Source organism: Macaca thibetana, chromosome 7, assembly GCF_024542745.1.
Source record: "Macaca thibetana thibetana isolate TM-01 chromosome 7, ASM2454274v1, whole genome shotgun sequence".
Lineage (NCBI taxonomy): Eukaryota > Metazoa > Chordata > Mammalia > Primates > Cercopithecidae > Macaca > Macaca thibetana.
Genome location: NC_065584.1, coordinates 52881375 through 52897579, shown reverse-complemented (window position 1 = coordinate 52897579; position 16205 = coordinate 52881375). Strand labels below are relative to the sequence as shown.

Sequence of the window (16205 nt, the reverse complement as noted above, 5' to 3'; positions counted from 1 at the left end):
AAAAAACTGGAAACAACATGACAACTCATCATTATGAAAATAATCAATACATGTGATATTTATACCATGGAATGTCATGTAGCCATTTAGACAAAGATACAAGATAAGGGAGAGAATGACTATGAGACTTATTGCAGATAGTTACACAGAATAAGGAGGGGCAAATGGAAGAAAACATATCCAAGTGAACTCTAGGAAGAAATGTGAGGAAATCTGGGAAAAGGTCAATGCAGAATATGATATGATATCAAGTAATGGTTGTAACTTTGTGGGGGATGTGATAATGTGCAGGGATTTTAAGTTCTTACCCCTTATCCATTAGTGATACATAGTGAAATAAATACAGATGAAATGATAGACTATCTGGATTTGCTTTAAATACTCCAGAAGCATCCAGATATTATTTGCACAATTTTAAAAGCAGGTAAAATAAAACAAATGTCAACGGTAGTTATTTATTGAACTATGCAATTGGGTAACTGGTCTTTATGTTTCACTGTTTTCTAAGTTTTTTTTTTTCTTTTTTGGGGATGGAGTCTTTTTTTGTCACCCAGGCTGGAGTGCAGTGGCACAATTTCGGCTCACTACAAGCTCCACCTCCCAGGTTCAAGCGATTCTCCTGCCTCAGCCTCCTGAGTAGCTGGGACTACAGGCACGCGCCACCACACCCAGATAATTTTTGTATTTTTAGTAGAGATGGGGTTTCACCATGTTGGCCAGGCTGGTCTCGAACTCCTGACCTCAGGTGATCTGCCCGCCTCAGCCTCCCAAAGTGCTGCGATTACAAGTGTAACCCACTGTGCCTGGCCATTTTCTAAGTTTTCTATGATTAATAAGTATAAAAAAGGAGATGGAGGAGGAAAAAAGTAGGATACGTTTAGAGATATCAGACCAGAGAAATAAGTTATTTATACACAGGCAATTGCAGCACTGATTATATTAATCTGGAGACAGCCCCTTTTAAGGGACAATTTACCTTTAGACTTATCAGCTGAGTGGTTGCAGACGCCCTTAACCATGGATGGTAGAAACGATTGTTTGCAGAGTGATCCACACAGCTGTTCTCCTGCCCAAATTGCCTGGGAAGGAGCTACTGGCTTCCTGATGGGTTCCGTGGGTGTGAATTTCTGTATCTTAGGCTAGTCATTCTCAACTGAGGGAGCCCACCAGAATAACCAAGAGCAATTTTCTTTTTCAAACTATAATTACAAATACTGAATAGTTCCTCACAGGGTACAGAAACATTGTCTAAAAGTTCCCTAGGAGATTTGCATAGGCACACATGGCCAGTAGTCCCTCATTTAAATAAAGGGGTGTGTGTGTGTGTGTGTGTGTGTGTGTGTGTGTGTGTGTAAATATGCCTTAAATATTTGGGGAAGTATATGTAAGAAAGTGGTAAAGTGGGCCGGGCACAGTGGCTCATGCCTGTAATCCCAGCACTTTGGGAGGCTGAGGCAGGCAGATCACCTGAGGTTGGGAGTTCGAGACCAGCCTGGCCAACATGGCAAAACCCAGTCTCTACTGAAAATAAAAAATTAGCTGGGTGTGGTGGCGCATGCCTGTTATCCCAGCTACTTGGGAGGCTGAGGCAGGAGAATCACTTGAACCTGGGAGGTGGAGTTTGTGGTGAGCCTATATCACACCATTGCACTCCAGCCTGAGCAACAAGAGCAAAAACTCCGTCTCAAAAAAAAAAAAAAAAAAAAAAAAAAACAAAAAAAAAAAACACGTGGTAAAGTGGTGGCTTTGGGGAAAAGAACTGGGCGGCTGGGGATGGAAAGGGAGACTTTTCATGGCATATCCTTTTGTGCTTTTCAAATTTTATGCAAGGGCATATATTACCTATTCAAATAACGTGAAAAGCGAAAAAAAAAAAAAAATTTTAAAAGAGCCTTTTCTTGAAACACTCAGCTTGCCAGAATCTGCTTTTCTTTTCTTTTCTTTTCTTTTTTTGAGACGGAGTCTCACTCTGTCACCCAGGCTGGAGTGCAGTGGCGCGATCTCGGCTCACTGCAAGCTCCGCCTCCCGGGTTCACGCCATTCTCCCGCCTCAGCCTCCGAGTAGCTGGGACTACAGGCGCCCGCCACCGCGCCCGGCTAGTTTTTTGTATTTTTAGTAGAGACAGGGTTTCACCATGTTAGCCAGGATGGTCTCGATCTCCTGACCTCGTGATCCACCCGCCTCGGCCTCCCAAAGTGCTGGGATTACAGGCTTGAGCCACCGCGCCCGGCCCAGAATCTGCTTTTCTTTTGCTAAGATGGTCAAAGTTCTGTAAAGAGGACACATTTTTCTTTTGCAGATGATTTTGCTAAAAAAAAAAAAAAAAAAAAAAAAAAAAAATTCAGAGAAAGCATCCAATGACTTTGAAAGAACACCAGAAATAAACAAATGGATTTTACATTCTGATAGTTACACAAACTCCTCACCAGTTTAGAGTTACACCTTTAACCATTAGGAAGTACATAAAGTCAGCCTACATGCAGGAGACAAAGATTTTCATTCTGCAATAAAAGTAAAGAATTTCATTAAATATCTCTGATGATAGCAGCTGCCTGGCTTACTTGGGAGCAGAGGTGAAGGTAAATGTTTCCTTAATTATTTTATGATGTTTGAATTTTGTGCTAACCACAGAATTACCAGTTTTTATTTATTTAATTTTTTAATCTGAGCATTTAAGACAGTGTGACTAGATGGAACTACAAGGCGACCATCTCACACTCCTATAATTACTCCCAGCAGCACCTGTGAGTTCAAAGGGCAAAGGTGAGAGTATACATCTTCAAAAACATGTGGGGGCACAGAGTGACAGAGGGCATCTGGAAAAGATTAACCAGCTGCAATGGGGAGCCAGAGGTAACCTAAGGGGCTGGGCCCACTGGTTAACAGAAAGGTCAACAGAAGCAGAGTCCAGGCAGCAACATCAGCTCTTTAACCCAGTGTGGGTGATGCACGTCATTTGACCCTCCCTGACACCCAGCTCACTTATAAAATGGAAATATTCAATTAGCCAGGCATGCTGGCATGTGCCTATAGTCCCAGCTACTTGGGGGGCTGAAGCAGGAGGATCGCTTGAGCCAGGGAGGTAGAGGTTGCAGTGAGCTGTGATCGTACCACTGCACTCCAGGCTGAGCAACAACAGAGGGAGATCCTCTCTCAAAAAAAAAAAAAAGAAAGAAAGAAAGAAAAGAAAATATATATTCTTCCTTATAATGAGTCTTCCAGATTCAGTGTTGGGTACACACACACACATACATACACACACACACACAATCTGGAGGATTTGTTTTCCATCCCCCAAAACTAAAATGCAGGAAACAAATTATGAGTTCTCAGAACTCAGGGTTTCATGTTGATTTTAATGTCCTGTTTTGTGTGTGTTCTAGTTAAAAAGCCAATGAGAATTCATTGTTGGCTTGTCTATACTTCAAGTGCACGTGATACTTTTTATTCATAATTTTTTTTAAATATATTAAATTTATATGGAAATTCTGTTATATTCAAGTATTGACTCCCCCATCCTCTTGATTAAGAGGTGATTCTGGCAACTGTTAAGCAAGAGAAGGTCAGCTAAGATTTGGATAAGACTTCAAATACTCCTTGATTACATGCAAATCAACTTTCAGAAATACTCAGAAATGAGACTTCAGGCAAGAAATTTTGCTCTGAGATTAGTTGTCTTGGACTGGGCGCAGTGGCTCAGCACTTTGAGCTGAGTGTAGTCTCAGCACTTTGGGAGGCCAAGGTGGGCGGATCACTTGAGGTCGGGAGTTCAAGACCAGCCTGACCAACATGGTGAAACCCTGTCTCTACTAAAAATACAAAAATTAGCTGGGCGTGGTGGAGGGTGTCTTTAATCCATTACTTGGGAGGCTGAGGCAGGAGAATTGCTTGAACCAGGAGGTGAAGGTTGCAGTGAGCCAAGAGCATGCCACTGCACTCCAGCCTGGGCAGGAGACTCTTGTCTCCGGAAAAAAAAAAAAAAAAAGAAGAAAGATTAGTTGTCTCTGATTGGTTAAAGGTACTTGAAAGTTTAAAGGTACAAACTGAAACAGTCAGGGTGCTTCCTCTCTCTGGTTGGACTTGTTCAATATGCAAATGGAAATTCCTTTAAAATTTCCCAAATTGAGAGGAGCGGAAGCCACTGTGTGGGTCTATAAGAGACTGTCATCTATGCGGACAGATGTCAAAGGCTGTTCTTCCCAAGCAATCAAGAACGCAGTTGAGGCTGGCAGCAGTGAAGCCAAAGAGAGACATAGACCAAAATCCACCTCCAGCCAAAAATGGTTGAGCAGCTGCTGGGAGACCAATGACCAGATGACCAATATGGACCAATAATTCTGTGGTCCCTGCTAAAACCAGAATGGTTTTAAACTGATTTTTATTTACTAGCTTTTCTTTTTTTTTTTAATTCAGTTTATCCCCCTTGGTTAGAAGTAAAATGTCCTTGCAAAGAGAAAAATTTCCATAAACAATTTTATCAGTCTAGATAGAATGACTGTAAAAATTATCACTACATATATAATGGGAAACTTCACAAAAAAATGAATTAGAAAAAAAAATCTATTTGTTCAGTACATTTTTGAATGTGAAAGGATCCATGAAAAGGAGGAAGAATCAAAAATCCACATTCTAAAATCAGGGAAAATCAACAGCCTGAGAAGAAGTTGTACATACACATGCCCAGGCATTTCATCACAGGACTCCCTCCACACAGCCTTCCCAGTGCTCACCGGCAGGCAAACCACGTTTCTCTGGGCAGCACAGTCAGTTCCAGATTGAAAGGATTTCTCAAAAGGTCAGAGTTGTGGACATATTGCTCAAAACAAACAGGAGAATGTAGAAATAAGAGGAAAGATGGATAGGTGCATTAGGGCTGTGTAATGCAGGTGCCAGGAGTTACACTACCAGGACCGACGAGCATGTCATAGCTGCACTGCTAGGGAGGGAATAAAAGGAGCTGCTTAAATGCAAGACGTGGTGTGTCTTTCTTCCCCATCCTTTGTCGGCCAGAGTCTGACATTCATACTCAGGATGTCATGAAAATGTAACTGATGAGGTCAGGGAGTGGGGGGAAGAAACCCAAGCACTCCTACTGTCCAACCCAATGGAATTCCCTATGGGTAGGCCCTCAAAGTGATGCCAATTACTGTGAGATTCATGGTTTTCACTTCTGTAATAACCTTTCCACCTTAACCAAAATCTTGGCAGCCAAGGAATCCACCAAGCTGAAGCCAAAGGCAGCATGTTTTAAAATGGAATCCTTGCCCAAAAAGGACACACTCAGAAAAAAGCAATGAACTCTATTCTGTACCTGGGGAATGGCTCTAAGTTACAAAGCCAAGGAGAGCTATGTTCCAGTTAAAAGCCAGCCAGAACCAGACCAAGCTGGGCTGCCCAGGAGTATGGGTTTAGGGATGTGGAGAAGTGTTGTGGCAAAGAACAACTCTTCTTTTCCCTGTTTAGCTGGAGTTTGACCTCATTTGGACAGCCACAGACATTCCAGCAACAAACACGGGGCTTCTCCAAAACAAGTGACCAGATACATTTTAAGGAAAACAGAGGAGGGAGTGGGAAGAGAACGTATAAGATTCTTAAGAGACTTAAATCAACCTGTTGCTATGTGTGGATCTCATTTGTACCTTGATTCAAATAAACTACTAAAAATGACAAAATAGCAGGGGAAAATCTAGATATTTGAATTGACATTAATTTTTAGTGTGATAATGGATAGTATTTGTTCATATATTTATTTACCTGATTCCACCTTATTTAGATAATCTGAAATATTTATGGATGAAATGATGCCTGGGATTTGCTTTGCAATAATCTGGTCAGATGGGTATAGAGGAAAACAAGATGGCGGCATTGAGTTGAGACTTCTTGAAGCTGGGTGATTAGTACACAGGGGTTCATGTGCTCCTCTCTCTACTGATGTGCATGTTTTATTTTCTGTAACAAAAATCAAAATAAAAGAAGGCAAGGGCCTCTGGGAGGGTGGGCAGTCAGGTACTCACACTTCCCCTTGAACTCATCTCTTGAGACTTCCTCTTCTATCCATCAGCAGGAGGACCCATGCCTGTGATGGAGAATCCAGGTGCTGTTTTGACAGAAAGCCTTCTTGAAAACCTTTCATGTCTGCAACTGCTCTTCCACTAAGTGAAAAGGAACTTGGCCAATCAATCTTCAGTGACAAAACTCAGGAGCAGCAACTTGGGCTTAGCTAAGCAGCTCATCATTTTATTGACACCTATGAATGGTGGTTCTAGGAGTGTTTTACGCCAGTAAGCATTCCTACTTTGATAAGATTTGCTACCCAATGGTCTACAGGGTCCTGCAAGGAGCAGCAGGCCCCAGTACTTGGACATGCTGGCCACCGGTGAGGGCAGGGGCCTCTGCCTATGGGTAGCGTGGAATGGGGAGCAGACCACCAGCAAGAAGGAAAGGAGGTTGTTGGGCATGGGACAGAAGAACAGCACAAAATCCTTTGCACTAACTGGAAGTTTTGCCCCGGGCAGGCTCTTCTTAGAAGAGGGAAGGAAACCCTCTTCCACTCCCTGCCCCAGCCTACTCTTCCTTCCCCAACAGCTCCCACATAGGAAGCAGTGCCAGTTCCCAGGGGGCTGAAGTTACCTACTGAGCATTAAGACAATAGGGACATGAGGGCAACTCAGATTCCTGACTCTTATCCCAGGCCTCCTCCTCCCATTACCTCAAGACAGTGAGGACGGTAAGACTTCAATCAAATACCAAGGAGAAACTGTCAGAACTTGGGGTTCCTTCATACAATAATTGAAATTAGTATTCAAATAGCTTGATGGCTGGGAGAAGCCCTTATGATGTCTTTGCTGAAACAGAATACAGCCAAAATAATCAAGTTATTTAAATATTTATAGTGGTAGTTGAAAAAGAAACAACTTTCACAAGAACAAAGTTACAATACTTTAATAATTTAAATAGGACCAACTTCAGGAACATACATACACATACATAAAATTAAACAATTTAATTTTGAACAGTGTATTGAAATACATCAAATTCTTAAAAAGCCCCCAAATGGACTCAAGATCATGGATATGAAAAGGTAATTTTGAAGTACTAGAGACTAGAGTAAAACAGACAAAGTCATTACTTCGCATTTACTAATAAGACAACAGTCTGTGGATACATTAGACCTTTATAAGAACACTTCTAGGAAATGTTAGAACAACGAGTCATTAAAAAGGAATATAAATGACCTCATAAAGATAAATGTATAGCTATCAATTTCTTTGGTCCTCGAAGTCACACTTGTTTTTACTTTAAAATACTAAACATGAGTGCTTAGAATTCTACCTATAAATGTCTACATATTAAGCAGGCTAATGTTTATACTGGGTTAGATTTAAAAAGGAACTCAAGCCAGCCGTCATGGTAGTTAAACTCCAGAAAGAAAAAGCTAGAAAACAGACAGAAGTAGAGAGGAATGGAAAAAAAACAAAAAACAAAAAACCCAATACCTCTGCCATCTTGCCCCATCATAACCCAAATAACATCAAAGTGGCAGAGATGGGACTAAAGTTAAAGCAAGCATCAAAGTTAATTACTTTTAGGGTAATGGGATGAATTTGAAGAGCACTATGTCAACCAAATAATAAACTTCATAGAATAACTGTGTTTGTGTTTCTGTGGAGGAGTTGTGGTTTTGTTTGTTTTAATTTGGCCCACACTGCCCCAATGGAGGAAATTCTAAGATAATCATTAATAAGGCAACAGCTTCCAGGATTAAAATACCTATACCACCTATACAGAGTTACAATGAGGACAGGACCCACGTAGACCACAAAGGAAACCGGGACCAGAAGCTTCCAGTGCGTTTTCACAGACCGTTGGTACGATAACCTCTGGTTAGAACACTGGACACAGCTCGTAATGTCTTCCACCATCAGTTCATTCTGTGCTCTTTCAGGTACGTGGAAGCTATGGTTTTGCAGACCTGAAAATGATGGGCACTCTCAAATGTTTCTGGAAATCCTTAGAAAAATATCTTATAAGATTAAAAAAAAAAAGAAGAAGAAACATTTTGAGGCATCTACATGGAACACACAAAGGAAACTCCCAATAAACCTATAAAGTTAAAACTGAGATGACTAGTTATTTGCAGTGTGCGTACCAAGTCTTATAAAATAATGGCTTTTTTAAAAAGGCAAAAGTATCTACACTCTAAATGATATTCTCATCAAGGCACAGAGAGTTAAATATCTAAATCCCTGTATGTTGACATGAGAATATACTCGTAAACAACACCAGGAACTAATTCCCTATTCTTGAATTTAAAAACAATAGAAGGTAGAAATGTGCCTTTTTAACTCACAGTAAAATCAAAAACATAGACATTCCACCACCTTCCCTTGGTGACTAACATTACAACTGCTAAAAATATATTTTTAAATGTCACTGGTGGTTTAATAAACATGACCAAAGTGGAGTCTGTTGAACTTGAATCCACAGAGCAATACCGCATTAAATATTTTAGCACTTTCAGCACTATACCATTTTTATTGGAGGAAGAAAAAAAAAAACAGTATACTGGGCACAGTTCCCTCCCATTCCCAATGCTCCTATGCTTATGAGTCAAATTACTATACTATTTGAACAAAATACACGAATTCTTCTCCCTTCCCAGGCCCCTCTGGTTATCTGGCAGTAGTTTTGTGCACATACTTACACTATTAGCAGTTCACTTTAATATTGCCACAAAAAGGTGGCAAGAAGAAAGTAGAGGGCTCAACCCTTTATTATATTTATTTAACTTTCTAGAAATCATTTTAAATATAATTAGTGACAAGGAAAAAGTTCACATGTATAACAACTGAAAATGGAATGTACAAACAAGACCAGACAGACAGACAATGCTACTGGCAGTACAATCGGCAACCCCCACGCACACACACTGAAGCTCAGCTCCTAATGAGAGTCAGGAACTCTTCCCGAGTCTTTGGATCCTCCCGGAACACACCCAACATCGTGCTGGTCACAGTTTTGCTGTTCATTTTCTGTACACCTCGCATTACCATACACATGTGTCTACAAAATAAGGCAACACAGGTTGTTTAAAGGAGTAGACAGCTGCTGATTTGGTTTTTAAAAGCAGACCTAAAGATTAAATCTCAGTTCACGGTTACCAAGTATATCAAAATATCCCTTCTTACACAAATATTATCTATTAGGTTCGTGCAAAAGTAACTGTGGTTCTTGCCACTGAAAGTAACGGCAAAAACTGCAATTACCTTTGCAGCAACCTAGTTTTTTTTTCTTCAAGTTGTCTTGCAACTTTTATTCTTATCAGTAGTTGATCCTTAAAGCATCCAAAAAGGGGAAAAAATGGAATTTTCTTCTGGGGTGAAAGAAATATAAAAGGCATACAAAGATACTTAACTTCTAGATCAAAAGAAAGTCAGAATTCTCACTTGCTCTGCCTTTAGGACCAAGACAGCACTATGCAAGCCTAGGTGTTGAGATAAATGCTCAGGTATACTGGTGTTACCAGGCAGAATTCAGATAATGGTGACCAGGGATCCTGTCTGAGCAACCTGGTGACATTAGATACCAGACATAGAACAGAGTTCACACCATGTCACAGAACACATATGAACTCTGTCCACACAATGGCTGCAATTCTCTTAACTCATCCTAACTTAAAGAAATGTACCAATTCTTGGCTTTATTTTTGGCTTTTTTTTTAAATGTGTGACAAAATATTAGAAAAACTCGGCTTGGAGCAACAGAGAGCTAAAGAAGAAATCAAGAGAAGACATAAAAATGGCTCCTGGGGCTGGGCGCGGTAGCTCACGCCTGTAATCTCAGTATTTTGGGAGGCTGAGGCGGACAGATCACCTGAGGTCAGGAGTTTGAGATCCCCAGCCTGGTCAACATGGTGAAATTCCATCTCTACTAAAAATACAAAAATTAACTGGGTGTGGTGGTGGGTACCCATAATTCCACCTATTTGGGAGGCTGAGGCAGGAGAATTGCTTGAACCCGGGAGGCAGAGGTTGCAGTGAGCCAAGATTGTGCCACTGCACTCCAGCCTGGGTGACAGAGCATGACCCTGTCTTGAACATTTAAAAAAAAAATGGCGATTGAGCTGGGCGCAGTGGCTCTTGCCTGTAATCCTAGCACTTTGGGAGGCCGCAGAGGGTGGATCACGAGGTCAGGAGTTCGAGACCAGCCTGGCCGACATGGTGAAATCCCATCTCTACTAAATATACAAAAATTAGCCAGGCGTGGTGACACGCACCCATGGTCCCAGCTACTCAGGAGGCTGAGGCAGGAGAATCGCTTGAACCCAGGAGGTGGAGGTTGCAGTGAGCCAAGATCACGCCACTGCACTTCAGCCTAGACAACAGAGCGAGACTCCATCTCAAAAAAAAAAAAAAAAAAAGGGCTATTCATCGTGTAAATCTCTACACCTGTGCTTATAACTCCCTATGCCTCCACAAGCCCCATCCTACCCTCAGAAAAATACTTCTTCCGTACTCTGTTCCTATATCAGTAACACAGTAAATGAAAAGTGGTAAAAGAGCTTTAGGCTCAGGGATGGAAATCTACAGTTATCATGTCAGTTGTGTGGCATCACCTGGTGCTACAAAATATGAGAAGCATTAAATAGCAAGATCACTTCTAGTGCACCATTATGATGTTACTAAAGGCAGATGCAGACTTACGTTGCTTCAACCACTACCCCGACTCCAGCAGGCCGCAAGGCTTCTGTGATTGCTACAGCAATTTGTTTCGTAAGGCGCTCCTGAACTGTGGATGTGACAAGGAGCTCAGTTTGAGAGTCTGACACAAACAGCTGGAAGCTTTTTCTGTCTCTAGAACATTTGAAATCTTAGAGAGCAGACTTCTGTGAGATTTAAGAGCCAAGACACACCAGCTTTTACCAGTCTGCTTTGTCTGCTGACTGGGCCACAGAGAGGCCCGGATTCAACTCCCTCACCTGAAGTACAGGGCTAAAGAGATCTCAGAACCCCTTGAAGCCCTCCAGCATCACTAGGGGAAGGAATTAGAATAGTAATTATCTCATAGCTGTGCAGTAAGAACAACACAGTACTGGTTACCAAGCACCTCCATGGAGGTAAAGTAGTGCAGCAAATAAATAGCTTGCAACAGGGTTAACAAAGGGGCTGCAGTCCTATTATTGAGCTGTACTTAGAGCAATGTTGAAAACCAACAATTTAACCTAAATAATATAGTTCCTGTCCTGAATAAAATGACTTGTCTTTTAATTCATATAAGAGTATCCATTGCAGCACTGCATCTATTCGAAAACTGATGAAACCCCCCAATGTCTATCAGAGCAGGTATAGGTTATGCCAAGCCATGGCATATACAGAATTCTAGACAGCCACCAGAATGAATGATAGTTACATGGATGTGGTAAAATTGTTTAAGATTTGTTAAATGAAAAAAAGCAGGGCAAAAAGCAAGGCTGATTATATATAAAATGAGCCCATTTTTGTTTAAACATAATCCAAATAAATTGATTTGAAAACATAGGTATATGCATGAAAATGTGAAGGAATGTGCAAATACAACAGTGATTTCTTCTGGAGGCTTGAAACAGACTTTTTATAGTCCTATGAGGTTTTACATTTTTATAAGTCATACTTACTACACTTGTAATAAAACAAAAAATACTTTTTGTGTAGGAAAAATGTTTTCTGTAGCCAGGCACAGTGGCTCACTCCTGTAATCCTAGCACTTTGGGAGGCTGAGGTGGGTGGATCACCTGAAGTTGGAAGTTCGAGACCAGCCTGACCAATATGGTGAAACCCCGTCTATACTAGAAATACAAAAATTAGCCAGGCATGGTGGTGCACTCTTGTAATCCCAGCTACTTAGGAGGCTGAGGCTGCAGTGAGCTAAGATTGCACCACTGCATTCCAACCTGGGTGATAGAGAAAGACTTTGTCTCAAAAAAAAAAAAAAAAAAAATGTAAAATGTTTTCTGTTAGTAAAGATTTTTAAAGCTTACCTTGTAGTCTTCTACTATAGATTTCTACAATCCTAGAAAAGAAAGAATTGTTTTAGTTAATCATAAATCATTTGAAGCAAAATTGATAAGGCTTCCTCATAAAACAAAAAGGACACTGTTGAAGCAACAGTGGGCTGCAGGAGGGGATAAAGCTTATGGGAAGATGACAGAAAGATACAAGTAACACAGGGAGATGTAGTCTAAAGTCAACTTGATTGGATGGAAGGATGCAAAGTATTGTCCCTGGGTATGTCTGTGAGGGTGTTGCCAAAGGAGATTAACATTTGAGTCAGTGGGCTGGGAAAGGCAGACCCACACTTAATCTGGGTGGACACAATCTAATCAGCTGCCAGCGAATATAAAGCAGGCAGAAATACATGAAAAGGCAAGAGTGGCCTGGCCTCCCAGCCTACATCTTTTTCCAGTGCTGGATGCTTCCTGCCCTCAAACATCGGACTCCAACTTCTTCAGTTTTGACACTTGGACTGGCTCTCCTTGCTCCTCAAGCTTGCAGATAGCCTATTGTGGGACCCTGTGATCATGTAAGTTAATATATAATAAATTCCCCTTGAGATATATATATATACATATATATATATCCTATTAGTTCTGTCCCTCTAGGGAACCCTGACTAATACAGAAGACCACCAACCACTACAGAGTGGTGCTTCCTGAAGTCCCCAGAAAGAGAATTAATGAGTCTCCAAGTGTGACATTCACTTAGGAAAAACACAGAGATAAGTAACAAAATTTTAAAGCTCCAAATCATCAATTTTAGGTCATGTCTCAAGTGCTCTGATTAATCATATTGTTTTATCAGAGCTTAAAATTCAAGTTAAAAATAAAAAGACTTTGTTAATTAATAGCACACCATGGTCAACTACTATACCAACTAAACCTATTGGGGGGCAGATTAGAACTGATTAGACTTCTTCAGACACCTCTTCATAAGACAGGTTTATCTAAGCATTTAGTATGATTAACCCGCAAGAAATAAAAGCCTCCTGATCTTAGCTTATAGCACAATCTGTCAAGTGATAAGTTTTCCTTTTTTTTGAGACAGAGTCTTGCTCTTGTCGTCTAGGCTGGAGTGCACTGGCACGATCTCGGCTCACTGCAACCTCCTCTTCCTGGGTTCAAGCGGTTCTCCTGCCTCAGCCTCCTGAGTAGCTGGGAGTAGCCTCCTGAGTAGCTGAGTAGTGTGACAGGTGCCCACCACCACACTCGGCTAATTTTTGTATTTTTAGTAGAGATGGGGTTTCACCTTGTTGGCCAGGCTGGTCTTGAACTACTGACCTCAGGTGATCTGCCCGCCTTGGCTTCCCAAAGTGCTGAGATTACAGGCATGAGCCACTGTGCCCGGCCTATTTTTAAATACATAGTAAATCCCTGCTTAAAGTCAACAGGTTCTTGGAATCTATGACTTTACTAAAACACTGAGAACAAAACCAATTTTACCCTAGGCTAATTGATATAAGAGTTAAGCTCCTACAGCATATTTCTGGTCACAAAAATGTCAACAAACTTCTAAATAAACACAAAAACACCTCTAATATTAAACACTAAAATACATGTGAGTGATACATACATTTAAGAAAGATTAATGAAAAGATATTGATTTCCCCAATTATTCCAGTTCAAGGTCTCAAGTGGCTGGAGCTTCTCCTAGCAGTTCAGGGTGCAAGGCAGGAACTGACCCTGGACAGGACGCCATCCCATTGCAGGGCACACACATCCACCCACTCTCACTCAGCCTGGGACCACACAGATACGCCAAATCACCTAACGTGTGCATCTTTGGGATGTGGGAGGAAACTGAAGCACCTGGAGAAAACCCACAGATGTGGGAAAAAACATGAAAACTCCACACAGACAGTGGGTCCCAGCTAGGAATTTTTTTTTCTCAATCATAATGAAATTACATTGAATGAAACAACATTATTCCAGGACTGCTATATGCCAATTTGCCTAAGTCATTTCGCTTCAAGTTGCAGTCTCCAAGAACCCATCGACGACGTAAAGTGAGGACTTACTATACTTGTTTTATATCCTATCTCTGATACCTCTGCTATCTGCCCTCTTCCATCGTGTTCGTCCGACTCAACTCATGGTGGCTTGTTCATGCTTCTTGGAACTTCATCTTTGGGTATCCTTTGAAGCCTGGATAAAAGTGCATCAGAGAACATGCACTAGCTTCTGCTAGCTGCCTACAGGGATACCTCTATGGAGTCGTTTTATTTATTTATTTATTTATTTATTTTTGAGACAGAGTTTTTGCTGTTGCCCAGGTTGGAGTGCAACGGTGTGATCTCGGCTCACTGCAACCTCCACCTACCGGGTTCAAGCAATTCTCCTGCCTCAGCTTCCTGAGTAGCTGGGACTACAGGCGTGTGCCACCACGCCCAGCTAATTTTTGTATTTTTAGTAGAGACGGGGCTTCACTATGCTGGTCAGGCTGGTCTCGAACTCCTGACCTCAGGTGATCCACCCGCCTTGGCCTCCCAAAGTGCTGGGATTATAGGCGTGATCCACTGCGCCCGGCCTTATGGGGTCGTTTGAAACTAAATTATTCCATTTGATTTTTTGAAGGCCACACAGGTAGTACAAATTCTGATCCCAAACTTTATGAATGTGTCTATTAGTTCTTTTTCCTTTTTCCTGCTCTTCCTAGAATAACGCTAATAGGTAAGTATCATTCTCGATCTGGGATGGGAATAGGGAGGACAGAATCCAGACTTTGGCTTTAGTGCTAATTCCAGTGGATTATCACTAGAATTGCCTCATGCTTCCCCCAAACTGTAAAATGTACATATGCATTATATCTTGATATGCTGTACCAAGAGGGACATTATTACAATCTAGTTCACCACACTCAGGATCAGTAGTTGTCAATTTTAATCTAAACCATTCTTACATTCTTGGACTAAACATCCCTGGGTAATGTTGAAAACAGTACTTCCATACTAGCCTGACATTTTAGGATTCTTACAACTACATTCATCAGTGAGATTTGCCTATCATTTTTTTTTAACGCTATGCTTATCAGGCTTTGTTATCAAGAATAGGCAGCTTCATCAAATTAATTGACACTTCACAGGTTTTTCTATGCTCTTGAATTATTTATACACATGCAAAATTAGTGGTTACTTGAAAGCTTGAAAAAATACTTATAAAACTGACTGGGTACAGGCACTTTCCCCCAAAACATGAATTTGATCTTTTCTAATGGTTATTAATGTATGCAGGCTTTCAAACTCTTGGTCCATTCCTTTCTCTCCCCATCTTTTTAGAAAACTTACTCATCAAGATGTAAAGATTTATAAAGCATATTTTTAGTTACATATCCTCTCCTTCCTAGATATCAGACTCCCCAGCAACCTATGATACAAGATTTTCAACTTGTAGATTTGTGATTTCTATTCTTTGGGATTTTTCTAAATTATTCTAAATAAGGAGTTTAAACTTGATCTGAAAAGCTGTGGCGAGCCACCAAAGGAGCAGCATGATCCAATCCACACTTTAGAAAGAACACCCCAGCAGCTCATGAGGGCGGACTGAAGGACCCTCAGAGATGAGAGGCAGGGAGGAGGCAGGAGCTTAACACTCCCTCCAGGAGGAAGATAAGAAAGGCCCAGCAAAGACCCACAGCAGGGAGGGCAGGAAGGAAGGAAGAGGGGGTGCTGCGGCCGCCAGGCAGTGAGCACACACAGCAGTAGATGGGTTCTGCCTCACTCCTCACCCCAAAATACATTTAATGCGGCCATACAAGTACCAAAAAAAAAAAAAAGTTTGTGACTACAGAAAAGTTTTAAACTTCTTTATGGAAATACAATACTAGAAAGCAAAATCAAAAGACAAATGACGAGCTGGCAAGCATTGTCTGTAGCACCTGACTTGATTGCTTTAACATTCAGAGCTTGTCCAAACCAAGAATAAAAAGACAAGTAACTCAGTGGAAAAATTAACACTGGAGCTAAGAACAGGAAGTGTCTGAATAGATTCAACCTTGCTCTATTAAGGAAATGCAAACTAAAATAGATACTATGTTTTACTTATCAGTTTGGCAAAGATTTAAAAGTGTGATGAAACTTAGTGTTGGCCAAAGTGTGGAGAAACATACACCACACTTTGCCTATGTATCAATTTATTAGAGTATAAACTGGCAGGGTCTCTTGGGAGAGCAATTTC

General features: G+C 41.1%; 1 protein-coding gene across 3 annotated transcripts in view; it reads right to left on the bottom strand.

Annotated features, from left to right (window-relative positions):
* Nucleotides 1-6927: 6927 nt before the first annotated feature.
* GCH1 (GTP cyclohydrolase 1) overlaps nucleotides 6928-16205 on the bottom strand; it is a 52330-nt gene continuing 43052 nt past the window's right edge. Inside the window, exons 4-7 of one of the 3 annotated variants that reach the window (XM_050798268.1) lie at nucleotides 12018-12049; nucleotides 10705-10789; nucleotides 8926-9064; nucleotides 6928-7973 (exon numbers count right to left, since the gene is read on the bottom strand). In XM_050798268.1, the coding sequence (XP_050654225.1) occupies nucleotides 8938-9064; nucleotides 10705-10789; nucleotides 12018-12049 (244 nt within the window). In that variant the 3' untranslated portion in view covers nucleotides 6928-7973; nucleotides 8926-8937. Of the gene's footprint in view, nucleotides 9065-10704; nucleotides 10790-12017; nucleotides 12050-16205 lie in introns of all 3 variants that reach the window. The other 2 variants (XM_050798267.1, XM_050798269.1) reach the window with 2 other exon arrangements.